Source organism: Ovis aries, chromosome 20 (assembly GCF_016772045.2).
Source record: "Ovis aries strain OAR_USU_Benz2616 breed Rambouillet chromosome 20, ARS-UI_Ramb_v3.0, whole genome shotgun sequence".
Lineage (NCBI taxonomy): Eukaryota > Metazoa > Chordata > Mammalia > Artiodactyla > Bovidae > Ovis > Ovis aries.
In genome coordinates, this window is record NC_056073.1 from 22,298,796 (window position 1) to 22,325,417 (window position 26,622).

At 36.1% G+C, this 26,622-nt stretch overlaps 2 protein-coding genes across 3 annotated transcripts; both read right to left on the reverse strand.

The window, feature by feature from the left end:
• Window positions 1-928: 928 nt before the first annotated feature.
• Window positions 929-3,273, reverse strand: DEFB113 (defensin beta 113). The gene is made up of 2 exons (XM_042237481.2): window positions 3,147-3,273; window positions 929-2,054 (listed from the first exon to the last, which is right to left on the reverse strand). The coding sequence occupies exons 1-2, from the start codon at window positions 3,202-3,204 to the stop codon at window positions 1,708-1,710; spliced, it is 405 nt and encodes a 134-aa protein (XP_042093415.1). The 5' UTR covers window positions 3,205-3,273; the 3' UTR covers window positions 929-1,707.
• Window positions 3,274-13,450: 10,177 nt separating this feature from the next.
• DEFB110 (defensin beta 110) lies at window positions 13,451-26,416 on the reverse strand. Of its 2 annotated transcripts, none has more exons than XM_060403696.1 (2): window positions 24,951-26,416; window positions 13,451-13,751 (listed from the first exon to the last, which is right to left on the reverse strand). In XM_060403696.1, exons 1-2 carry the CDS (start codon window positions 25,003-25,005, stop codon window positions 13,618-13,620), a joined length of 189 nt encoding a protein of 62 aa, XP_060259679.1. In that variant the 5' UTR covers window positions 25,006-26,416; the 3' UTR covers window positions 13,451-13,617. The 2 variants fall into 2 exon arrangements, with proteins under 2 accessions (XP_060259679.1, XP_011956206.2); XM_012100816.5 differs by lacking the exon at window positions 13,451-13,751 and adding an exon at window positions 20,458-20,769.
• Window positions 26,417-26,622: the final 206 nt, after the last annotated feature.

Below are 26,622 nucleotides of genomic sequence, written 5' to 3' on the forward strand. Positions count from 1 at the left end.
AGGAGAGTGAAAAAGTTGGCTTTAAACTCAACATTCTAAAAAATAAAATCATGGCATCTGGTCCCATCACTTCATGGCAAATAGATGGGGAAAAAATGGAAACAGTGGCAGATTTTATTTTCTTGAGCTCCAAAATCACTGTGGACCATGACTGCAGCCATGAAATTAAAAGACGCTTGCTCTATGAAGAAAAGCTATGACAAACCTAGACAGCGTATTAAAAAGCTAAGACACCTTTTCTGACAAAGGTCCAAATAGCTAAAGCTATGGTTTTTCCAGTATCCATATAAGGATGTGTGAGTTGGACCACAAAGAAGACTGAGGACCGAAGAATTGATGCTTTTGAACTGTGGTGCTGGAGAAGACTCCTGAGAATCCCTTGGACAGCAAGGAGATCAAACCAGTCAATCCTACAGGAAATCAACCTGTATATTCCTTGGAAAGACTGATGCTGAAGCTCCAATATTGTGGCCACCTGATGCGAAGAGCTGACTCATTGGAAAGACCCTGATACTGGGAAAGGTAGAAAGCAGGAGGAGAAGGGGACAACAGAGGATGATATGGTTGGATGACACCACTAATTCAATGGACATGAGTTTGAGCAAACTTGGGGAGATAGTGAAGGACAGGCAAGCCTGGAGTGCTGCAGTCCATGCAATTGCAAAGAGTTGGACATGAATGAGTGATTGAACAATAGCAAACAGAAAGTTGAGACTTACCATTTCTTCTTAAATCTCAAATTGACTAAACATTTCTCATTTGCTCTGACCTTTTTCTTCCAGATGTGTGCTCTAGCTACATGTAAAAAATACACTCAGTGGAGACTTGAGATTCTCAATATCAAGCATTTACTGATGGAAAGATTCATAACTCATAAAAGTTTATGTTAAAAGTTTACATTGTGATAAAATTAATGTTCAATGAGGAAAACTGGAAACACAGTAGATTTATTGAAGACAAAGATGAGTACAGACATATTAAATACAGAATTATAAGGTAAAGGAATTAAATAAACTCTTATGAACCAGGAGAGAAGACTCAGGTATTGGCTCCCCATGTTACTGATTATGAGAAATAGTGGCACAGGATGGCAGAATTAGAAATGATTTTTATCTTTAAGCATTTCTGTAATTTTCCAAATGTTGTTACTATCAGAAGAAAAAGTACACCTTCTAATATTTTTAACTTGCTCTTATTCTGATCACATTTTACTCCTTGAGAGTTTTGTTCATTGCTCTTTCTCACAATTATATTATCATACAATCTTATTACATGACTAAAATATATAAGACTTTGTGTCCAAGGCCCAAGTGCATTTCTGCTGAAACTGTGGAAAGGTAGCATGAACCATGATTGATAGCAGATACTTAGAAGATCTTGGGAAAATAACTAGGCTATTGCACAGGCCAGAGGTAAAGAGAAGTATTAAGTGTGGAGGGTGTTTGCTGTGTGGGTGGAGAAGAAATTCTGCAGGTTTAATGGAGAGTGTGCACTCTTTATTTCTCTTGTACCAACCTAACATTGAACTCACTGGTTGTCATTATATAGTTGTATATTCCAGAAGGCTAGAAAACATGTGAAAATAGATTTATAGAAGGTAGAAAGTTCATTTTTATTAATAATATTGTTATAGTGTTATATAGTGGAATTATAATTTACACTGTAGTATTAGACAGTGTAGTAAAATTATGATTTACATCTGTACTATTATGTACTATGATGCAAGTAATTATAACTTGCATTGGTATTACGTAGTGTAGTAGAAGTATAATTTACACCTGTAGTATTATGTAATGTACTAGAATTATAACTTGCATTGGCAGTGTTATGCAGAATAGTAGAAGTGTAAGTTACAGTTTTATAAGATTTAGTGACAGCGATGGGTTGGGCTGGTGGTACGTATTCCCGTGCAACACAGCAGGGCTTCAAATCGCAGTCAGTATATTTGTATTCCCATTGGCCGCATGAAGTCTTGCAAGCACCACGAACAAGATAACACTGCCTTTTTCTTTCTTCAATTTCTTTTGTTTTTTCTCTTGTTTTCCTCTGTAAAACTAGGAAAAAGTGTCTTTGATCATGAATCAAGGTTTAACCACCTTGTGTAGGTAGATGGATAAATAGGTAGATAGATAATAGTGAAGTTATTATATAGTTAAATCATTTTGTTTCTGAAACCATGTCCAGGAAACTATATTAAAAAAATTTGGATTTTATTGCCTATAAGATTGAAGACAGGAGGAGAAGATGGCAACAGAGAATGAGATGGTTGGATGGCATCATCGAATGAATGGATGTGAGTTTGAGCAAACTCCAGGAGATAGTGAAGGACAAGGAAGGCTGATGTGCTTCAGTCCATGGGGTCACAAAGAGTTGGATATAACTTAGTGACTGAACAACAAACAACATAAGTACTTATTTACCCAATGATATTTCCTTTGCCATTAGCTTTTTTGTTATTGTAAATAGAATATTCATAAATAATCTGTGCACATTTTCTCAAGAGTAAAGACAAAATGATGTGGATAAAATAGTCTATATATTTTGTGTTCTAAATAGTCATTCACTCCAACACCTCTTTACCTTACCACAGTTACTGGACCAGTAGTGGAAAGCTTGGGCTTCCCAGGTGGCTCAGTGGTAAAGAGTCCACCTGCAATGCAGAAGTAGTGGATTCTATGACTGGGTTGGGAAGATTCCCTGGAGAAGGAAATGCAACCCACTCCAGTATTCTTGCCTGGGAAATCCCATGGACAGAGGAGCCTAATGAGCTACAGTCCATGGGGTTACAAAAGAGTAAACAACAACAATAGAAGTAGAAAGCTTAATTTTGACAAAAACTATAATATCAGTTCCTTAGACTGAATTTAAAAAGACAGGGTATTATGAAGCATATAAGGAGTCATAGTCTCATCAAAAACAGCAATGAACAGATTTAATTGTACCATGTTGGTAACTGGTTTCCTTTTATATTCTCAACTCTCAGCTCCACTCATTTCTTCTTCCATACAAAATAATTAGTGAATCACATTGTGAATTCATATAGGGTCTCCTAACTTTAATTTGGTTTATTTTCCAGAGTAAAGCACTTATTAAAAAAAAAAAAAAAGAGTTGTCCTTCCCTCTTTTCCCGTGTTAAGGAAAATTACCTGCTGGACCACAGGATACTGTCAAGATAAAGGTCAGGAAAATACAAAGTATCTTCATTGCTGATATTGTTCCTTGAGTGAAGATGAGGCAGAGCTCAAATGACAGAGGTGTGCTATTCTTTGATAAAATAAAGATGAACTCTTGTTTTTATAGCTTTCTCAAAGTGATTACTATGCTGATTAATTCTGCCATTCAAGATTGAGCAGATATTCATTAAGTATTGTGAAACAGCAAAAGGAAAATAGACTTCTCTTATGACCTCAAAGAACCAAATGTGAACTCAGTTTCAGTTATACAAGCCAATAAAGAGGTTAAAGCCTTCCTCACTCTTTAATTGAAAGAACATATTCAGCATCATCAATATTTTCAGCCACATGCTTTTTTGAGTACTTACATGCTAGGCAGTGTTCTAAGCACTTTATAAGGGATTAATGAGTTGAATCCTCATGACAATTTCCATGACATAGAAACTTCTCATTTTGCAGCTGAGGAAACTGTGGCACACAGGGATTGTGTAATTTCCTCTAATTATACATGTGGTGATTGGTAGAGTAGAAATGGACTCGAGTAGTGTGGTGCCAGGGTCCACACCACCAAATCCTCTCCTTCACTCTCATAACTGAGTAATGAGTGTTCACCATGTAAAGTCATATGGCTTGAGATAGATACTACTTCTGAAATTTTTCTACAAACAGAAAATATTTCTAGAACACAGTTCTAGTACTGTTACATTAAAAATTATCAGTTATATTACAAGAATAGTCAGTGTAATTCTTTATATATCATATAATGAATGATTCATTCACAGGAATAGCTCACCCATAGGGGAAAGTAGTGCATTAAAAATGGAAAGAGATACAGAGAACTAATCTTGAGGTCTGGCTCCTCTGTTTACTAACTGTATAACTGGGATAAATATTCACTAGATGAGCCTCAAGATTTTCTCTTTGAAGACTGGATTAGTAGGACCAATCATACTTAGAGATAACCTATGTGAAAAATATTATCTACATATATTTAAACATAAATCATATGGCTAGATGTGAAAATCCAAAAAACCAAAAAATGTATTCTTATAACTGAGTGAATTATGGTCTAACTTCCTGGGTCATTGAGGAAAAACAAGTTATTAGGGTATTGTATCATCTGAGTTTTAAAAATAGTAATCTATTATCATTACTTCTGTGCTCCATTCTTTATCTCAAAGTTGCTTATATACTTATAATAAAGCCATGGAATATCATTTTCTTAATATCTCTCTAAAACATCAAAAATAACCCTTTCAACAGCTGGAAAGTTAATAAGACCTATTGTATGTTAGTAGAACAAATTAACAAGTATGAAAAATACAAAAGATGATTGTAAAGCCACGTGATGTTATAATGGTATGGGTAAGAAGATGACCTAGGACCAAATAAACCATTTTTGTGTAGCTGTATCCATTTCATCCATACAAAATAAGCTGATCCTATTAAGTCAGACCCTATCAGGCTGATGCTGAGAAAGACTGAAGGCATGAGGAGAAGAGGACAATGGAGGATGAGATGGTTGGATGGCATCACTGACTCAATGGACATGAGTTTGAGTAAGCTCTGGGAGTTGGTGATAGACAGGGAAGCCTGGCGTGCTGCAGTCCATGGGGTTGCAAAGAGTTGGACACAACTGATTGACTGAACTGAACTGATCAAATTGGAACATCAGTTAAACTCATAAATTGCATGACTTTTTCTCTCTTTGCTTAAATATGACATTAGAAGCAGTGACATCTGAATTACCCAGAACAAAGATAAGGATATGAGTGATTCTCATCTCAATTCTCCTAAGGGATTGATATAAGTAGAACAAAACTGGATGCATAGGAGACAAGTTAATTTATTGATTTATTGCTTAAAATGGATGTCATTGTGTTTCATATGGGAGCAATTCAGATTTTAGGTTTCTATTAATAAAATATATTTTTAGAGGCAAAGGCAAAGAAAATGAAAAGTGGAAAGTGGAAAATAATGATATCACAAATAGTGATTAAGAAAGAGAGAGAGACAGCAGGGAGGAACTTTTTAAAATAGTGGAGAACTGACCTAAAGTATATGAACCAAATGATGCGTAAGGCTTCATACTTCCATTTACTTGAGTCAGGATTTTGGAGTTTTAAAAAATGTTTTAACTTTCTTCCTATGAAGTTAGATGGTCACAGCTAACAATTATATCCCAGAACTAAAGGTAAGGACTCTTGGAGTTATAAGTTCTTGTTCAGAGAAGGCGGTAAGACTTTAGTGATGTTGGACTGAGATATGTCTACCTAGGGAGCTTTTCCAGAAAGACACATGTTGGGAATGCTGGAAAAGTATAATGCTAAGAAAGAGTAGCAAAAGAAAATACCAAGTGTAATGCTATTCTCTTACAAGTTTCCAGTTAAAATCTCGACACTTTCTACTACTTTCCTGCATAAAGTCTTCATTGGTCTGGCACTGGGTTTTAGGTTTCACATTTTAGAAATAAGAAACCTAAAATAACATCACGATCTATTTTTACCACAAAATCATGATGCCATTTTCATTTCTCTTCACTATTAGAAACAATCACTATTTCAATAGTCCCCTTAAAACGTTGTTCAATTAAATTTACCAATGTAAAGCTTTAAAATTAAAGATGAAGACTTCATTATGGGGTTAATTTTATATACCAGTACAGGTTCAGTTCAGTTCAGTTCAGTTCAGTTCAGTCACTCAGTTGTGTCCAGCTCTGCGACCCCACGAATTGCAGCACGCCAAGCCTCCCTGTCCATCACCAACTCCCGGAGTTCAGTCAGACTCACATCCATCGAGTCGGTGATGCCATCCAGCCATCTCATCCTCTGTCGTCCCCTTCTCCTCCTGCCCCCAATCCCTCCCAGCATCAGGGGCTTTTCTAATGAGTCAACTCTTCGCATGAGGTGGCCAAAGTATTGGAGTTTCAGCTTTAGTATCAGTCCTCCCAAAGAACATCCAGGACTGATCTCCTTTAGAATGGACTGGTTGGATCTCCTTGCAGTCCAAGGGACTCTCAAGAGTCTTCTCCAACACCACAGTTCAAAAGCATCAATTTGTCGGTGCTCAGCTTTCTTCATAGTCCAATTCTCACATCCATACATGACCACAGGAAAAACCATAGCCTTGACTAGATGGACTTTCGTTGGCAAAGTAATGTCTCTGCTTTTGAATATGCTATCTAGGTTGGTCATAACTTTCCTTCCAAGGAGTAAGCGCCTTTTAATTTCACTGCAGTCACCATCTGTAATGATTTTGGAGCCCCCCAAAATAAATTCTGACACTGTTTGCACTGTTTCCCCATCTATTTCCCATGAAGTGATGGGACCAGATGCCGTGATCTTAGTTTTCTGAATGTTGAGATTTAAGCCAACTTTTTCAACTTTTTAACCAGTACCGGTTAATGGACACTTTTAGGAAGTTTTAAGTTGGAAAGGATCATAAAACTTTTTATAGATGAGGACATTGAGTATTAAATTGTTAGGAAAACCAAAGAATGCATATGTATCAGTGGCTGGATCTTCTGCTATGATTTCTACTTCTTTCCACTACAAAAATTTCTTATGCAATCTTTGATCATTACTGGTGGCAACTATCTTTAGAATCCACAAGTCAAAGAGGCACAGCTGCTCTGAAATTTGTAATCCTACTGCACTTTAAAAACACCCATTAAATACAGACTACGTGCAAGGCATTCTTCTGTTTCCTAAAGGAAATCAACCCTGAATATTCATTGGAAGGGCTGATGCTGAAGCTGAAGCTCTAATGCTTTGGCCACCTGATGTGAAGAGTCAACTCACTGGAAAAGACCCTGATGCTGAGAAAGATTGAAGGCAGGAGGAGAAGGGGACGACAGAGGATGAGATGCTTGTGTGGCATCAACAGCTCAATGGACATGAGCTTGGGCAAGCTCCGGGCTATGGTGAAGGACAAGGAAGCCTGGCATGCTGCAGTCCATGGAGCACAAAGAGTCGGACATGACTGAGCCAATGAACAACATTCTTCTGTATAACTTGCACAAAGTAATATTAAGCCTTATGAAAGTCCTCTGAAGTAGGTATAATACTTAGCTCCATTTTTATGTACAAGAATACAAACACAGAGATTGAAGTAACTCCCCCAGAGTCAAACAGCTAGCTGGTTAGTAGTGAAACTGGAATTAAACATCCCTGGAAGAGGAAATTGCAACCCATTTTTCTTGACTGAAAAATCATATGGACAGAGGAGCCTGGTGGGTCCAAAGTGCCGCAAAGAGTCAGACAAGGCTGAGCGACTGAGCATGCATGCACATTGTGAATTGATAATCTTAACCATTATTATTACTGAATACCCAAATCACCTAAAATGGTCGTTTTAGAAGTCAAAGGAAACTACACAATAATGAAAACCTGTTGTTACCAAGGTAGAAGAAATGTTAGAATTCATTTGTTCTCACCCTTTATTTTTACAGCTGAAGACTCCTTCTGGAAGCAGAAACTTTTTAAAAAATAAAAACACTCCCTGGGAATTCTACTTTTAGGAGAATCTAGACACTGGTAAATAGTGTAAACTGTTCTTTCCTTTCATCCCAACAAATATCTTTTCTAATTCAACCTGAATCTTCCTTGCTGCTCAAAAGAGTAGAGGAAACTATTATATATTGTCAATGAGATGAGTCAAAAATAGTATGTCACACAGAACTCTGGTGCAACTAGTTGCTCTTATTTTATAGTAAGCCATAATTGGGTGCTAAAGACAATGATATACACTTTGAAAAGTAAACCAACCATAAAGATAGCTGTTAGAAGTATAGACTGGTGAGAAAATGTTATTCAGTGTCCACTGGCTTCTGCATTTTGTTTTGATTTTGGTGACAAATTTTATAGTCTAATGAATGTATTCCCAGGTGGCACTAGTGGTGAGGAACTTGCCTGACAATTCAGGAGGCTCGAGTCATGGTTTCGATCCCTGGGTCAGGAAGATCCCCTGGAGCAGGGCATAGCAATCATTTCCAGTATTCTTGCCTGGAGAATCCCATGGACAGAGGAGCCTGGCGGGCTACAGTCCATAGGGTCACACAGAGTTGGACAACTGAAGCGACAAATGTATATTTTGTGCTATCTTATTACCTGTGAATCATTAAAAAAAATTACACATGAAAGAATTGATATTGAGAATTTGCTCGCAGTTATACAACACTTTTTTGTAGTGTGAAAGTCTGCCTAATCAATACTCCTACTACTACTAGGAGTAGTAGTAAATCTTAGTACAATGGGTATATTTATCTTAATGATTCAGTTAACAATGACCTCTTTCAATGTGTGGGCAGATGTCTACCCTCACACTTTCAGAAGTTTCCTTGAGCTCAAGGCAACAGTTTTGTGTTATAAACAAAAGGTGAGGGGTAGGAAAGAGGATGGAAATGTAAGGGGAGAGGGCATTTACGTTTATTGATTAAGGAACAGTGTGTACTCTCTCAGTAGTGTCTGACTCTTGTGACCCCATGAGTGTAGCCCACCAGGCTCCTCTGTCCATGGGACACTTTTAGGCAAGAATACTGGAGTTCTGGGTTGCCATCTCCTCCTCCAGGGTCTTCCTGACCCAACAATTGAACTTGCATCTGCTGTGTCTCCTACATTGCCCATGGATTCTTTATCCACTGAGCCATCAAGGGAAATATAAAAGAAAGCCACAGCTAAGTAGGCAAAGCCCATTACTATTTTACCTTTTTATACAGTGACATAGAAATATCAATCTGTAACTACCTCTAGTGACCATAGTTTAGCAGTTGCTTAGGCAGTACTTAATGAAAATAAATGTCCTTACTGATGCTTCCTCCTAATATCTTTGTTCATAATACCATCACTTAAGTTAGTGGTTTGAGGAAAGAAAGAATTCTATAACTATCCAAATACATTGATTACTTTTGGTATTAATGTATCTGTGAGTTATCTTAAGCTAAGGAAATTAATGTGATAATCAAAACATTACATTTTAATTTTGAAAACAGAGTATTGATTTTGTGTTACATGATTTTACTTGCTTCCTCTACTTATGTCTAAGTGAATTTTAACTTACGGATTATAAAGTCACAATAGTTATTAATCATTCATACATATTTTGCATGTGATCCATTTCTGTGTGTCATTTCAAATTTTACTCAAATGAAGTTTATTTTCTCACTGAACATGTTTCTTTACCCTTCACCCAACAGCAATCTTCCCTTTTCTTCAGAAAGATTTTGACTGTGTGTGTGAGTATGGGTGTGATATGTAATATTTCAGCCTCATTATCAAGCATTCTTTCAAATTGTAATCCTCTCACTCTTTTGCCCACAATCACAATTTATTTTTTTAAAAATTTGGTCTCTGCTACTCACATGTCATCTTATCAGATGATATTTTAAAGGTTTTTTTTTGTGACTACTCTAATAATTATAGTAAGCCTTGTGAATATAGTGAAGCAACACTGAAATGTGTTTTTGGTGTTCTTTATTTGTCTTTATCTGAAATTAGCTAGATTCATTGTCAGTTTTTGTGTTTTTTTTTTAAGTTATTTATTCTTATGGTTTGGTATAATTATTACCATTGTAATTATTAACTGCATATCTCATTCAAATATAAATTCCATGAGTGAGGGATTTTGACAGCTATAAAGTGGCACATAGGGGAGAATACATATTTAACACAGACCTATTGAATGAAGATTGAAATAAAGTTATAACAGCAAATACAGTATTTATTGTTTATCTACCCAGAAAATTTTAGAAAATGGCACTTCTGAGAAATTGAATGTCAGAATTCTAATCTTAAGACATTAGAGACCAATTCATAAAGGGTTATTACTCACTTTTCTCCCTTTATTTGGTTATGAAAAATGATTGAGGGGAATGAATGCTTTGTCTTCTTAAGTTTAAATAAGTAATTATGACTTGTTAAGTGTTAGTTGCTCTGACAGACTCTTTGTGATTCCATGGACTATAGCCCATCAGGCTCCTCCGTCCATGGAATTCTCCAGGCAAGAATACTGGAGTGGATAGCCATCCCCTTTTCCAGGGGGTCTTCCCAACTCAGGGATCTAACCCTGGTCTCCTGCATTGTAGGCAGACTCTTTATTTTCGGGGTCACCAGGAAAGCCCACTTATGACTTACCACACTAAATATGGCTTGAATAAGGGGCAGTGAGAAACGCTGGGCTGGAAGAAGCACAGCCTGGAATGAAGATTGCCGGGAGAAATATCAATAACCTCAGATACGCAGATGACACCACGCTTATGGCAGAAAGTATAGAAGAACTAAAGAGCCTCTTGATGAAAGTGAAAGAGGAGAGTGAAAAAGTTGGCTTAAAGCTCAACATTCAGAAAACGAAGATCATGGCATCTGGTCCCATCACTTCATGGCAAATAGATGGGGAAAACAGTGGAAACAGTGTCAGACTTTATTTTGGGGGGCTCCAAAATCACTGCAGATGGTGATTGCAGCCATGAAATTAAAAGACGCTTACTCCTTGGAAGAAAAGTTATGACCAACCTAGATAGCATATTCAAAAGCAGAGACATTACTTTGTCAAGAAAGGTCCGTCTAGTCAAGGCTATGGTTTTTCCTGTGGTCATGTATGGATGTGAGAGTTGGACTGTGAAGAAGGCTGAGCGCTGAAGAATTGATGCTTTTGCACTGTGGTGTTGGAGAAGACTCTTGAGAGTCCCTTGGACTGCAAGGAAATCCAACCAGTCCATTCTAAAGGAGGTCAGTCCTGGGTGTTCTTTAGAAGGAATGATGCTAAAGCTGAAACTCCAATATTTTGGCCACCTGATGCGAAGAGTTGACTCATTGGAAAAGACTCTGATGCTGGGAGGGATTGGGGGCTGGAGGAGAAGGGGACGACAGAGGATGAGATGGCTGGATGGCATCACTGAGTCGATGGACATGAGTCTGAATGAACTCCGGGAGTTGGTGATGGACAGGGAGGCCTGGCGTGCTGCGATTCATGGGGTCGCAAAGAGTCAGACACGACTGAGTGACTGAACTGAACTGAACTGAACTGAAGGGGCAATGGTGAAAAAAATCTCCTGAAAAGTATATAGATTGTATACATATTCTTTACAACTCCACTATTTTTATTTCATTAACTAATTTTTTAGAAACTTTAATCTTAATATACTTATTTTATGTTTTAGGTCAGGCTGTGCACGGCATGTGGAATCTAGTTTCCCAACCAGGGATCGAACCCATGCTCCTTGTATTCGGAATGAATGATCTTAACCACTAGACAGTCAGGAAAGTCCCTCTATTTTTATTTTTTATATTTAGCCAAAGGCTTGATTCTTACTAGATGCCCAGGGACAGTATTTATTGAATATTTGCTACATATTTGCTACCATCTGAGCACTTTATATTATTTCAATTAAACACAACAGCAAGCTTATGAGGTAGATACTGCTGTCATCACTGTGCCATGTTTTACTGTTATCATTTCACATGAAGGTAAATGAAGATTAGAGACATTCATTTAATACCTTGTTCAAAGTCACTGTACTAGTAACTGCCATTGTTGACATTAGGCACCAAAGCAGAATGATTCTTGAACCCATGTTCTTATTCACTACACTAGAATCAATGAATTTGTGAATGAAAAAATTTCTGAAAGGCAATAATGAGCTCCTCTAACATCTCTCTGTATATAACAGCACTAAAGCTATTTAAGCTTTAGTAAATGGTAGATGACTGAATCTAAAATTGAAAGATGAACTCATGCTCAGAAGCAACAGATGGATAATGTGAATCAGCGGTTCTCTGAATTTCATAATGTTTAGAATCAAATGGGATGACTTAAAGAACACACTGTCTTTGGAACCACCAGTGAACTGTGTCATTCTGTGATTCATGGGTATGGTTCAGAATATTGCACTTTAAAATACATACCCCTAAATTTTTCTGATGCTTATCCACGTCTGATGCCACTGATTTAGTCACACTCTCCATTTTTGTCAGGCACAAACTTGTCTACACCATTTCTTCCATTTGGACAATGTCTCATCACTTCTCTTGCTCTGATTAAGCGATGCAGAACAAAGCACATTTTTCTCCCCACCAAGCCCAAGAGAACTGGATGGGTGTATCTAAGCTGTCTGTTAGGCCAGTGCATAGGATGTATGGATGGACTGAATGAGTTTGAATGTCCCTTTACTACTTTCTGGCTGAGCCTTGGGCAAAGAGTGTTTCCATTTCTGGTCTCATCTTTCCAGTAGATTTCAACAAAAATTCCAATAAATATGCTCCTTTTATTAAAGAAAGATGTGCTAAAAAGAAGGAAAACATTACAAATTTCAAAGTCTTGTGGCTGGTGAGATTTCTTAAAGCAAGAAACAATGATATTATATACCTGAAGCTCACTAGAGTTTGGGATAAGGGACATACATATCTGTATTTATAGTTCATCTGTTTGGTTCATAGTTTAGTTCTAAATCTTAGAAAATCATTGAATCTTTGGTTTATTAACAGGATGATAGCTGAAGAACTTCACTAAGTCATCCAAGGCCTAACAGTCTTCAAGAGTGTTGTTTGTTAATGATTCCTGAGTCGTCTACTGTGTAATGGTTTTGAGTTTTTTCAATCTTTGAATCCCCAGTTTTAATTTGGAAAACTTTGTTTCTCTTGTTTTTGAACAAACTCCCCAGGGACTTTCATGGCAGTCCAGCGGTTAAGATTCCACACTTTTAATGCAGGGGGGCACAGGTCTGAACCCTGGTCCAGGAACTAAGATCCCACATGTTGTGGAGCCTGGCCAACCAACAAACAAACCAAAAAACCTAACTTTTCAGCTTTCATAGCTATCTGTGGAAGCATAATAAAAACTATGTGGGTGAAAGTCCTTGAACAATGTGTCTCTGAGCCACAGACATTCCACTTTCAAACTTGCAGCCTACAGGTCTCTCTTGTACCCTGTAGGCCCTGGTGTGGCTTCTGTTTTCTGCTTGATAGCTAATATGCTCAACTTTGAAGTGGCTAGTCCAGAAATTAGTACTTGTCTTGATTAAATGGAATCACAAGATATATTGACATCTGTGTAAACAGTACAATTTAAGTATTTCAGACAAAGTAGCCTAAATAATTTTAAGCACACAAGAGTATGTGACATTAATAATCTCTTGTTAAACTAAATGATATCTTTTCTTTCCTAGCTCCTATAGTAGCAAAAGTGGTCAAAATGAGATGATAAGCACAATTAGAGAGTTCCCTTGCTGAATTAATATGTTCTTCCATCTGAAATATGAAGAAAGTGTGCAAAGAAAAAACAGGTTAGAGACGGCAGATTATTTTTATTTGTGTAAATAATGGTATTGAAGATTCAAAAGTACATATTTCCATTCAATACGGCAAACATTTTCTTTTTACCCACTCTTGGGTCAATAGGATGCAACTCTGTTCCAGACTTTGATGTTCAATCGTACTCTGATTTCCAGCATTTATATGCAGCACTGATTTCTCCATTTAATGCAATATCCGTAATCATATTCAATATCGTCACAAAATGGTTTACATATTCCTTTCACCTCTTGGCATCTCTCAAATCTATACTTTGGTTCAAGTTCACTTCTGGCTGCAATCAAGAAAGACATCTTAGACATCAATCTAATTTTTCATAGGGGGGACTTTTTACTCAAGGGTAAAAGAAAACCTGCTCTAGTCATGAGATCATGTGCATAGGAGATGGAGCATTTGAGATGTAAAATTGTTTTATAACACAATTTACCAGTTGTTTCTGGCAATAAACAAGATAAAAACATTTTACTTATATACACTTTTTACCTTATCTTACAGCTCACATCAGTATTAAACTTCAGGTGGCTCTTAGGGGCTCTTGCTCTCCTATCTTTTTTTCTTACTTTATTATTAAGAGCAGATTGACTTTCCCAGACTTTCCTTAAGATGGTGTTTATAGTTCTTAAAAAGCCTATAGTTTTCATTTTCATGTTTTCTCACTTTTAAAAACCTATCCTTATTTCTTTACAGTATCATTTGTTCAATTCTTTGTCAATTCCAGGTCTTACTCTCAATTGAAATTGTTTTCATTATACCAGAGCAAATGGATATGTTCCTATTAACAGTCTGCATAACGCAGTTTTATACTTCACTATACATATTTTTCTTGAACATTTGTTGCAATACTTTATTCTTGCAACCAAAATATAAACCCTTATATGAGAGTTATGGTTTCTTCTGATTCTTTGTTATCTCTTACTTGATATATATATATATATATATATATATATATATATATATTCTGGATGACTGTAACACAGTAAGCATGAAAATACTTACTCATATAGTAACTTATTAAAAATTAAAACATTTATAGATGCACATAGAAAAACAGTTTTGTTGCACATTAAGTATTTAGTAGAAAGTGGAGCCCCCCCTCCCCCATGGCCTCCTAGTTTGTTGTGAGTCATTTGGGACAATGCAAAGAAAGAAGTTTTGAGATTCCAGACTCACAGCTTTGTATTCATACATTAAATTATATTAAACAGAAGCAAATAGCTTTGGTACTTTAATAAAAAGATTTTATTTTTCTTAAAAATTCAATTTAAAAAGCCAGTTGTAAAGCAATGAATGCTTTAGAAGATACTTTGATGGTCAAGCTTATTTCTTTCCCTTCAATTTTATCATGGTACTTATTTATGTTGGATAAAGCATCCACTCATCTGCTCTACAGAATGTAATAAACGTAGCTATCACACATACAATTTGAACATTAAATATTGCATATGTGTATGTCAGAAAAAGTACAATAGAGTAATTCATTAAACTTTCCCACCCCTCCAGGTCATCACAGAGCTCCAGACTGGGCTCCCTGTTCAGTTCAGTTCAGTTCAGTTCAGTCACTCGGTTGTGTCTGACTCTTTGCAACCCCATGAATTGCAGCACGCCAGGCCTCCCTGTCCATCACCAACTTCTGGAGTTCACTCAGACTCACGTCCATCGAGTCAGTGATGCCATCCAGCCATCTCATCCTCTGTCGTCCTCTTCTCCTCCTGCCCACAATCCCTCCCAGCATCAGAGTCTTTTCCAATGAGTCAACTCCTCGCACGAGGTGGCCAAACGGCAGCAACTTCTCACCAGTTATCCATCTTATACCTGACAGTGTATGAGTGTTGATGCTCCTACCTTTTCGAAAATCGTTTGCCAGGGTAGTACTTTTTAAACTAATCGAAATTCCTGAGACCTTAATATCTTGTCAATCCATCAAATCCATGTTGATTAAAATATATTAAATTCATTTTCTAGTCCTCATAACAACCTCACAAAGAATATATTGTTGTCATGCTTATTTTGTAGATGAGGAAAATGAAAACAGAGTAGTTAAATAGATGACTCAAGGTCAACCTAGAAATAGTGAATTATTTTGCCAGGGTTTGGATTTAAGGTAATTGAGTTTCTTGTGATATCCTGCTCAGTTTTAGAGGTGATCTTTAAACACAGACCAGACCTTAAAGAACCTGGAAAGTTTGAGCAGTGTTCCTTCTTATGAGCTGGAAATTCACTTGACCAGTCTTGGTCTGTCAGTTATATATTCTAACCAGTAAGTATAGTATTTTAAAGGAATTTTTAGAAGAAAGTTACTATCTTTAAGATGGTTTTTTGCTTGGATATATCAAGATTTAAAACTTTGGAAACCAGCAAAATATATAAGTCCTAAACTAGCAATAAATACAGCTCTGTGGTTTGAGATTTTGAGAAAAATACTTTTGGATAGAAGAAGTCATTGTAATAAACAAAGTAATCTTGGGAAAACAAGAAGAAAGGATATTCAGGGATGAAATGCTAGAGGCCACGGCATCCAAGAGACTATTAAAATGGGGAAGTCAGTTAATGATTGTCAATATAGTGACCAGTTCCAGCCACATGTAAAATTCCAGCAAGATGAAGAATTAAAATAGGCCCTTGAATTTGCTTTTAAGAAGATATTTATAATATTAGCAAGAAGATTTTCAGTTAATTGATACAGGTAAATGTATTGCAGAGAAGGGTATACAAGATTTGACAGAGTAGGGGCTATGAGTCTGGGCTGCTTTTTAAGAATTTTGGTCAAGAATAGAAAGAGACAGATTAGAAAGTAGCTTACAATATTGTAAAGTAATTAACCTCCAATTAAAATAAACAAATTAAAAAAAAAGAAAATAGTTTAAAGGAAAAAAAAATCTCTTAAAATTTGACTAACTCTACTTTTAACATATCCATAATCCTACCATTCCTGTCTTTTTTTTTGTTTTTTTTTTGGTTACCACCCTGGACCAAGCTATCATTATATATTACCATATTATTTCAATATCTCCTAATCATGAAAGCACTTCAGAGATGTCTTTTTAAAACAAAATTCAAAGAATGTTTTTCCTCTGGCTAAAATCCACTGGCTTTCTCTCAGAATAGAAGGCAAGATCCTTTCTAGTTCCTGCAAGGCTCCGACTAATCTGTATGTACACTTCCTTTCTGACCGGCTCACCCAGGACTCTCCTCCGAAGCCACTCTTGCCCAGCCACCCTTGCCTCACTGGCATTTCTCACAAATCTCAGGTATGTTCCTATGGTCACATCTTTGCCTTTTTCATTTTTTTGCTCTAATTGCAACTTTTTACTAAGGGACCCCTGAAAGATCCTTTTAAATTACTACAGCCCTACAGTATTTTGGGGTCCCTACCTCTGTTTAATTTATTACCTTCTAATATAATTTGCTTATATATTATGAGTACTGTTTGTATTCTTCTCTACCTCTAAAATATGGCTCCACAAATCTAGGGGTTTTTGTGTTGTTTATTGATGTGTCCCAATCTTATCACATTAAGGCTGACACACAGTAGGTTCTCAACTAGTATTTATTGAATTGGTAAACAAATGAGGGGGTGAGAAAGACAGAATCTAGCTCACTTGTTGTCAGTATTATGAGTTGATGTTGATCCTCAGGGCAGATCCCCTGTGCTATTTATTTTTTAACTCTATCAAATTAAATAGTACTTAAAACTCAAGTTTGTAAACAATAAATGAATGCCTTAAGACAGAAGCTGTAATTTTTTTAATCTTCAAATCTAAAACCCATGACATCATACCTGGGAAGAAACAAGTCATTAATCAGATGCTGTCTAAATAAATCACTAATTGGAATTAGATTTTGTTCTTGCCCAAGGACACTGAGGTAAAATAAATTCTGAGATAGATTGGGTTTGAATGCATGATATCAGGACTGGATGGTAATTCTTCTTTTCCTAGTCCTGCCCTTGAATTCGATGTTTTCTACATGATGCTTTTAACTGATTAAGTGTTATTGAGCTACTGAATAACAGCAAAAATATCCAATACCCTGTGGTGTCTATTTCATCAAGACCAATTGAGACAGGAAACTGAAAATGAAGGGAAATACATAATGTTATGGAAATTTAGATTCTGGGCCAAAGGAGGGGAAAATGTGAACTTTCAGCTCTTGAGAGCTAACTAATTTAAGATTATTTAGCTATTTGGTCAATAAATGTAATGAAAATTACAGTGCATGAGCAAGAAAGTTACCAGAAATCTTCCCATTTATAAGCAGTTTTCCTTTTTTGCTAAGAAATTCTGAAGACAATATGAATAATCTGTGACATCTCTTTCTTTTCTGGCTGCAGAAATTCATTAAATTCTAGAGAATTTTCAGTTTACATCACACGCAATTAAGAGATTTCTGCAGGGAAGAATAATTTCATACTTGATACTCATGAATTTACCTTCTTCAAGATTATCTCATTTGTTCCTTGTTCTGAAGGCAGAGGCTGGCAGCTTGAATATACACTGGATTAAACAAGGAGAGACCAAATAAAGACTTCAGATGGTTTTGGTTTTCTCTATCAAGAACTGAAAGATGGAAGTTCTACTAGCACAGACTAGTAGAAATGCCTCAAACGTCTTCTAAGAAACCTCTCACCATCTACCATTTCTTGCTGGTCACTAAAAACTCAATTCTTATTTGTTCCATATTAATAGTATATTAGGCTTCTCAATTCTGTTTTACAGGCCTTAAAGTAATGATGACCCAGTATCTGGTGGTAAATAATACTCAAACTTTCACCTCAAGCATTTAAATTACTAATATCCTTCTTCATGTGGCTGATACATTTACTGTCCAAAAGTTAGGCTAATTTTTTTTCTGGAGTCATCAATGTATCATCATCTCTAGGTCATTTGTAATAGCATTCTTTTTAAAAGAAATCATTAATAGATACTTGTTCTCATAAATACCTAATTCATTCTCATAAAAGCAAATAGAGATATGTTTTTATAAAAAAATAGATATTTGGTCTCACAAAACATGGGAAGTTTATTGGTTGTCTGAAAACACTGCTGAGTTTTTTTGGTTTCCATTTATATCTTTTCATATCTGTGAGAAAGAGTGCTTAATTATAAACGAACGACTCTAAACCATGAGTGATTTTGCCCCCTAAAGGAGATAATTAACAGTGTAGGCAGACATTTTTGGTTGTCACAATTAAGAGGAAACGGTGCTATTGGCATCTGATGTATAGAGACTTGGGGTGGGGAGAAAAGACAGAGTGCAGGGCAGCTGCCACAATGAAGGATTGTCTGGACTAAAATATCCATAAGTGCTAAGGTTGAGAAAGTCTTTTGAAATGAATGTTGTAAAAATACTTTTGAAGATATTCACACCACAAGGTAACGCATTAAACACAGTCTATTTTAAGTCATTAAAATGTGAAAGAGTGCAGGTAAGCCTCTGATATATGTCCAGCAAATAATTGTTTCCTAATGGGAGCTCCTGGGCCTCCCTGATAGCTCAGCTGGTAAAGAATCACCTGCAATGCAGGAGACTGTGGTTCAGTTCCTGGACCAGGAAGATCCGCTGGAGAAGGGATAGGCTACCCACTCCAGTATCCCCTTGTGGCTGGGCTTCCCCTGAGACTCAGCTGGTAAAGAATCCACTTGCAATGTGGGAGACCTGGGTTTGATCCCTGGGTTGGGAAGATCGCCTGGAGGAGGGAATGGCTACCCACTCCAGTATTCTGGCCTGGAGAGTTCCATGGACTGTACAGTCCATGGGGTCACAAAGAGTCAGACATGACTAAGCAGCTTTCACTTTCAATGGGAGCTTGTGCTTATTAAAATAATTATTTTTTAAAAATAAATTCAACTTTAAAAAAAAATTAAAACTAAAAATTAAACAGTCTCTTGTGAAAGAAATATATCTAGAAATTTTATCTAAATAGGGAAAAATGATTTTTCCATGCATTTTCCAGTAATAGATAATGTTCAGTATGCACGTAGACCCTTAGATCTCATATATGCATTTAGAATATGGGAGGAGACACAATGGTAAAAATATCATTTTTACCTGGAAATACTTGCATCCTCTGAGTCCAAGTCCGGTACATAAGTCTCCACTCAATAGATTTCTTTTTTCTTTAGTGGAATGACCAAAGGATTATTTATTTTAGGAGGAAGGGAAATTTCTGTTTTATTATTCTGTTGTGGTAGTGATGATTTCTTTTAAAAAGAATTCTGAGTTGACACAATTTACTAAATTGTATTCCTAAAATCATAAGAGAAGAATTTGCATGTTTTGAGTAGAAAATGTATGATATGTATGCATTGTTGAGAGGACTGTTGGGGAAAACTACTGTTGGACCTTCAGAGGAGGTAGTGAGAGGAAGTCTGGCAGAGCAGAGCTCCAAGTGGAAGATTCCTCATCCTTCCATCGGCTGCCTGTGTCTCCTCAGACAGGCTCACCTCTGAGGATGGAGGAGCTGAGTTCAGCTGTTAGTCATAGTTTCTGACTTCCTAGGTCAGAATTCTCTTTTATGAAATTATTTTCTTCGCTTCACACTCCCTTTTCATTCTCCTGATAGAGATTTTTTTCTTCACTATATAAACAAGTGGGTGGAAACTGGAGTGACTGTGACTTTCCTCTGCTCTTCTGTTCTTACACGCTCCCATTCTCTCACTCCACCTCTCTCTCAGGAGACACTTGAGGGATCTGTATCTCAGTGTCTTACCTCACACATTCAGTGGATTTATACTTCTTTCCATGGGATAGTCTATAAACAGCGATTAATAATAAAAACAGCACATCTCCATGGAAGCATGCATCTCAGAAATAAGATGGGTCACTACCTCTGACCTAGGGTTTCTTCCAACATTGTTTATGCCACCTAGCACAGGGCATATAGAAATGTGAATAGTTCTTGAAGAACTTGCATAAAATAAATCATGCTTGTTTCTGGTACCGAGAGATCAAGAGAAAATAAAAGGCACCAGATGCGTGTGTGACATAGAACCGCTTCTGAATGGTTCATTATTAGATTTTATTTAATTCTTTGTGCACGATAGTGATACACAGGCCTGGAAGGATGTACAGAAAGGCTGTGAAGGAAGAAAGTAACACTGGTCCCTTCTTCTTGGAGCATGTGTCTCTTTTCTTCTGTCATCTTTACTTCTGCAAGCAGCAATGAGTTCCAGGTCTTAGGCAGTAAGCAATCCTAACTTCTGATACATGGCACTCATTTTTACATCGACCGTTACCTTTTACGCACTGTCTCCTCATATCCACGCTACCATAGTATGGAAATCTTTTTCGTGCTGTAAGAAGGAAACAGTGACTGAAATTAGCAATCTAACTATGACAAACTCGTATTTTAAAAGGAGAATATCTGAGAAGCAAAAGAGCATGTGATGTGGAATTCACTCAGTTGTGTCTGACATGGGATTGTGTCATGACCCCGTAGACTGTTTCTCGCCAGGTTCCTCTGTCCATGGAATTCCCCAGGCAAGAATGCTGGAGTGGGTTGCCATTCCCTTCTCTAGGGTATATTCCCTTCTCTAGGGTATATTCCCTACCCAGGGATGGAACCTGGCTCTCCTGCATTGCAGGCAGACTCTTTACCATCTGAGCCACCAGGAAAGCCTGCAAAAGAGCATAGAATAGGACAAAAGAAGAAGCCTCCTTCTAATTTACGACTGTGAAAATCTTACTGAGGAAGTTTAAGTGAATGCACTGTCCTCTGATGCAAGGTAAATCCTGGATATCAGAAAGTGTCTTGGACTGCAGTTAGGTGTGCCAACTTTTTATTACAAGTGACTGAATAGCAACAGTAGGATAGTTCCAAGTAACAATAAAAGTCCACATAATTTATCTCTCACTCTCACACACATTTAGACTGAACACAATGGAGCAAAGCACAGTAATTGTGCTTTGTGAATTCTCCTTCTAGAGATTTCTATTGTAGCTTGATTTCACTTTCTTTTTAATGGAAGGAGATGCAATGTTAGACAGTTTGTCTGAATTTCTACAACTCTCTTGTGTATCTTGAGACTTACTTCCCCCCAAAGAAATGAGCTTATACATATGTTTAATGTCAGCATTTATTTTTTTAAAAAAGAAGAGTGACTAAAAGATGGGTCCATTTTTGGCCGTAATATGATTTTAAAAATTACTAGTGCTCCAAGCTCCATGTTTTATCTTGTAGTTTGGAGACTGACTCTCACTAGAAGTTGATTATTTAGGATAGTTGGGAGTACTCAGGGAATTGAGAGATGTTGGACTGATAGCCTCTAATATCCATTCTAAGTCAATCTATTTTAATTTCATATTTTACCTCATTTTGACAAGATTTCTGTCACATTTAACCCCGTTGTCCAATATGCCATCCTAAACTGACCACATGCTTTTTTCCCCCTTGTTTTAACTTTTCTAAAAATACTATTGTTTTCTTTTTCCTGATTCTCACCTCTAAATATGAGTATTCCCCAAGCTTGTGTCCCTGGATCACTAATACTCATCTTTGCAAGCATCTAGTCATTCAACTGTTAACTTCACTTCCTGTCTAACTCTGTGACAGCTCCCAGGGCAGGATTTCTCATCCTAAGAACTATGGACCCTTTGGACACTTCTTTGCTGTGGGATGTGATCCTCTTCAGTGAAGGATATTTAGCAGTATCCTTGGCCTCTATCCATTAGATGCCAGTAGTACCAGTAGTACAAACTAAAAGATCTCCAGACACTGCCTAATGTCTCCTTGGCGGCAAAGCTGCCCCTCGTTGAAAACCACTGTTCTACATAGAGAACAAACCTGTGAACACCAAGCAGGGAAAGGGGAGAGGATGAATTAGGAGACTCGGATTGACACATATACACTACTTTGTGTAAAATAGATAACTAATGAGAACCTGCTGTGTGTCACAGGGATCAGTGCTCTGCATTGACAAGGCCGGGTGTATGTATATGCATTAGGATTCACTTTGCTGTAGAGCAGAAACTCTACATTGTAAAGCAACTAAATTCCAATAATAAATAAAGAAATAAATCCGTAAGTCCTTGGGGGAAAAAAGGAAAGAAAATCACTGTTCTAGCAATGTGGTGATAAGCCAAAAGTATAGTGTCTCTGTCCTCAGATACACTGTTCAAATACTATCTTCTCTCTGAAATTTCTGTAGATCACTTTCAAGAAAGTCATCTCTCTATTGCTCTCAAAAATTACTTCATAGCATCACTCATCTGGCATCTAGAGCATTTTCACATGTTAGGGAATTTCCTTAAACAATATATAAAACTCTACTTAATATTTTAAGCTAAAAAACATGCATGACATCTCCTAAAGTATCTTTTCAACCCATAATTTGTTTTTGTTTTCACTGACTTGCTATCTTATTTCTTAGACTATCATTAACCTTTTTGAAAACAGGGGAAAATCATGATTACCACTTTTTGTACAAAGCTATACCATCTTATGTCCAAAGTACATGGCAGTCTTAAAGAAAAGTGGTTGTTAGCAATAACAGAGTTTTGAACTTGAAAACGAAGAGGAAAGCTAAGTGCCTTCAGTGGAAATTTCTCTGCATGGAAAATGTAAGGATTTTTTTCTAAATGTTTTTTCATCTGTAACTGTTGGAGTGGAAATTAATGAGTTTTTGTATCTGAATTTTGAGTGAGAACTTTCACCATCTGAAGATGATATACAAAAAAACGACTGAGAAACTCTAGAGTCATATATAAGACATTTAATTTTATCCAGCTTAGTTCAGCCACTATATGTTGGTTAACTACAAGGTAAAAGATAACATTCTTATTGCTTTATTATTGTCTAAAAGTATCTAATTTTCACATATACACTTTCTAATTTTATGAAGAAAATATCTTGATGTATTTCTTTTACTTTTATATTTTTATCACTAATGATAGAATTTCTCTAAAAGTTTGGTACATGTGTGATTAACAATAATAATGGCCTCACTTTGAAACTACAAGAAAAAAATATACAAAAAGTTAATATCACTGATGTTGTAAACTATGCCACTCTATCTCAAGTGATATATCATTTCTAAGTCTACAGAACACATAATTTAAAATTTGTTGATAAATTAATGAACAATATTAGCCATTATTAGGAGCACCTGATATAGTTGTTATAAGGAAAAATTAATCCAGTAAAACATAAAAACACTTGCCATAGTGATCTACTAATTTTAGCTAATGTTGAAATTAAAAGAAGAAACTTAAAAAGATTTATCCCATGTTAAAAGCTATATGCATCTGTGTAGAATTTCCTTTTGGTTCTTTCTAGATATGGAAAAAATTCAGAGATCCTTTTTCCAACAAATTTTGAATGGAGGTGGAGGAAGTTATTTCCTAGTTAAATTAACAATTGATTGTATTATTTTGTCACTTTTCTGATGTTTTGCCCCTATATAGAATTTTCTCACTTACAACCTTTAAAAGACAATTTATCAGTTTATTATGTGAAAATTTTTAATGAAATGACAAAAATGAAAATTGTCACGATGGACTTTATAATATTCATAAAGAAATAAGTTAATTCATTCTTGTACATATCTATTACAATTTCCACTTGTCCTAAAAATGTCAGCTTCTTACTACAAAAGAATATTTTCCTGAGAGAGTGAATTGAGCCTAATTTCAGTGCCAGTAGTATAAACTGGACAGATTTGAGCTTGCTCTTTCACTTTAAACTCTTTAAGGAGAAGGGAAAAATCAATGATCTCTCCATCTCCAAAACTTACTATTTTATTTCTGTACAATTCATACTTACACATTAATTCAGGAGAAGAGAATCTTGTTAGATACCTGATGTGATGAGATAATCCTTGAGGGGAAAAATCTCATCACAAATATAGCTCATGTACAAGTTATTACACTCAGCATTCATGTGATCTTAAGAAAGGCCAACAAGGGACATGATTTGCCTGTAGTACCAAGGACAGAATATTAAGAAAGTCTTCCTAGGCTGGAAGTAGATTGAAATAGCTTAAAAGAAAGAAAGACGTAAATAGTTCTCTCCCTTATACTGCAGCAACTACCACTTACCAGTTGATTATGTCAAAGAATATGTTTTTCAGCAAGAATTGACTCTTGTTTCAGGATGAAGGTGATGAGACTAATGAATTGATCTTGCAGGTATTTTACACTTTTTATTTTGAAGTCATTTTGGATTTATGGAAGAGTTGCAAAGATAAGAGAGACCAACTTCCCTTAGGGTAATATCTCACTTATCCATGGTACGTTTATCAAAACTAAAAAATTAATATTGCTGTAGTACTATTAATTAAACTACATATTTTATTCATATTTCACCAGTTTTCCCACTATTGCCTTTTTTTATGTTCCAGTGTTCAATCCGGAGTACCACATTGCATTATCATAAAATCTTTCAATCCTTATATTATTACTATACGTTTAACAAGGAAAAACTGATGCTTCCTCTAATTCATTAGCACAAGTATGCCCATAACCATTTCTATGTTACCTGGTAGAATTGTGACCCCAAAGAGTAGAATAAAGAAAAAGAGATGAATCTTCATGGTAGAGAGTTTCTTAGGGAAAAAAGGGCCAACAGGTCTTCTTTTTCAAGTCAGAAGTTTTCAAATAAGGAAACAGAGAAATCTTTTATTTATAGATTCTCCTGGGAAGTGGTTTAAACTACTGAGGCTTACCAATAGCAAGAACATTTGTATGCTTGATTGAATAGTGCTATGTTCAAAGAACAGGGTCACAAAAATCATTATTAAATTTTTTCATAAAAGTAAAACCTACTTGTGTTACCCTAAATAGACTCTCATGAAAATATAATCTTTAAGGAACTTCAAAGGATATGTGTTTGGATTGCTAAAACAATCCAAAGTAAAAACATGATAGTAATACAAATCCTCTATTACAAGTTACACATAACGCTAAATATTCCAGTGCTCTTAGTATTAAATTATGTCTCAATGTCTGAATTACAGGATTTTAGCTAAAAGTCTAAAGGAATTACAGTTAAAAGTTTCTATTGATATCTCTTCTGTTAACAGATAAAATCAATGAGAACTAGGGATAGAGGTTGAATGACATTTCGATTCACATAACGTGTAATTATTTAAATTAGCATGATCATTCTGGAGTCGCTAATGAGTATGGAAAATTACACAATAGGTTTTTAAGTATGAAATGAATTTAATATAATAAATCATCCAATTTCACAATTTTAGGTTCAATGATTTTAATTCTGTTTATGGAACCAGAGGTGACTTTTGATCCAATTTGCACACTGCCCAGGTCTGTTACTTCATATACGTGAGAAAGAGCTGGAGATATTACACAGCATCCAGAGCAATTAACTGATTCTATCCTATCACAGTCAAGAGAGTTTCTAGGATACTTGTTCTTAAACTTTAGCTACATCTCAATCCCCTAGAGGGCTTATTAAAAACAGATTGCAAGACCCCACCTCAGCATCTCTGATTTAGTAGGGCTAAAATGGAGACTGACAAATGCATTTCTAACAAGATCCTGGTATGCTAATACTGCTAAAAGCCTCCACATATTACTCTAGGAAATTGGATCCATACACTCTACAAAACATCAGAAAAACAAACCAGAGAGTCAGAATCTGTGTCATAGTTTGGTAAAGAATGTGAAGCTGCTTAGAGGGTCTAATCAAATCCTCTCATGTTGCAGTTAAAAAAAAAAATCACAAATTTAAAGAATGCGTCCCCTCCCACTAACCTCACCACCACATTAACAGGCCCTTAAATCATAATAGATGATTATAGATAAAAGAATGGCAAGGTTTAGAATATTTAAAAATGAATCTCTAGGAAATTCAAAAACAACAAGAGAGACCAAGTGTGAATGTTTCAATCAGAGACACTTTCAAAAGCCTGACCTATTTTCTACAAAAACTCTTCAGTTATTTAAACTTTTCTAACCACTGTCCTGTCAATCTGCTGATAGTAGGGATGAGATGAATAAATTATTATGAGATGTGAAAGACATACAAGATTCCATAGATGAATGATAGGCAATGGGGAAGGATACTGTATATCAAGTGTCCTCCTTATCCTATTCACTCCTCAGACAGGTCAAAGAAATCCTAAACACTCTTGCTCTGAAAACAACTATCCATTAAATTAAGCGATAAAATGTACCACTTCACATTT

Coding starts and splice junctions, on each gene's coding strand:
- DEFB110 (XM_012100816.5), bottom strand. CDS start 25,005: ATGAAGATTCATCTCTTTTTCTTTATTCTACTCTTTGGGGTCACAATT. Junction 20,770..24,950: donor TGGGGTCACAATTCTACCAG/GTAACATAGAAA, acceptor TCCTTCTTACAG/CACGAAAAAGATTTCCATAC.
- DEFB113 (XM_042237481.2), bottom strand. CDS start 3,204: ATGAAGATACTTTGTATTTTCCTGACCTTTATCTTGACAGTATCCTGT. Junction 2,055..3,146: donor AGTATCCTGTGGTCCAGCAG/GTAATTTTCCTT, acceptor ACTTTTTCCTAG/TTTTACAGAGGAAAACAAGA.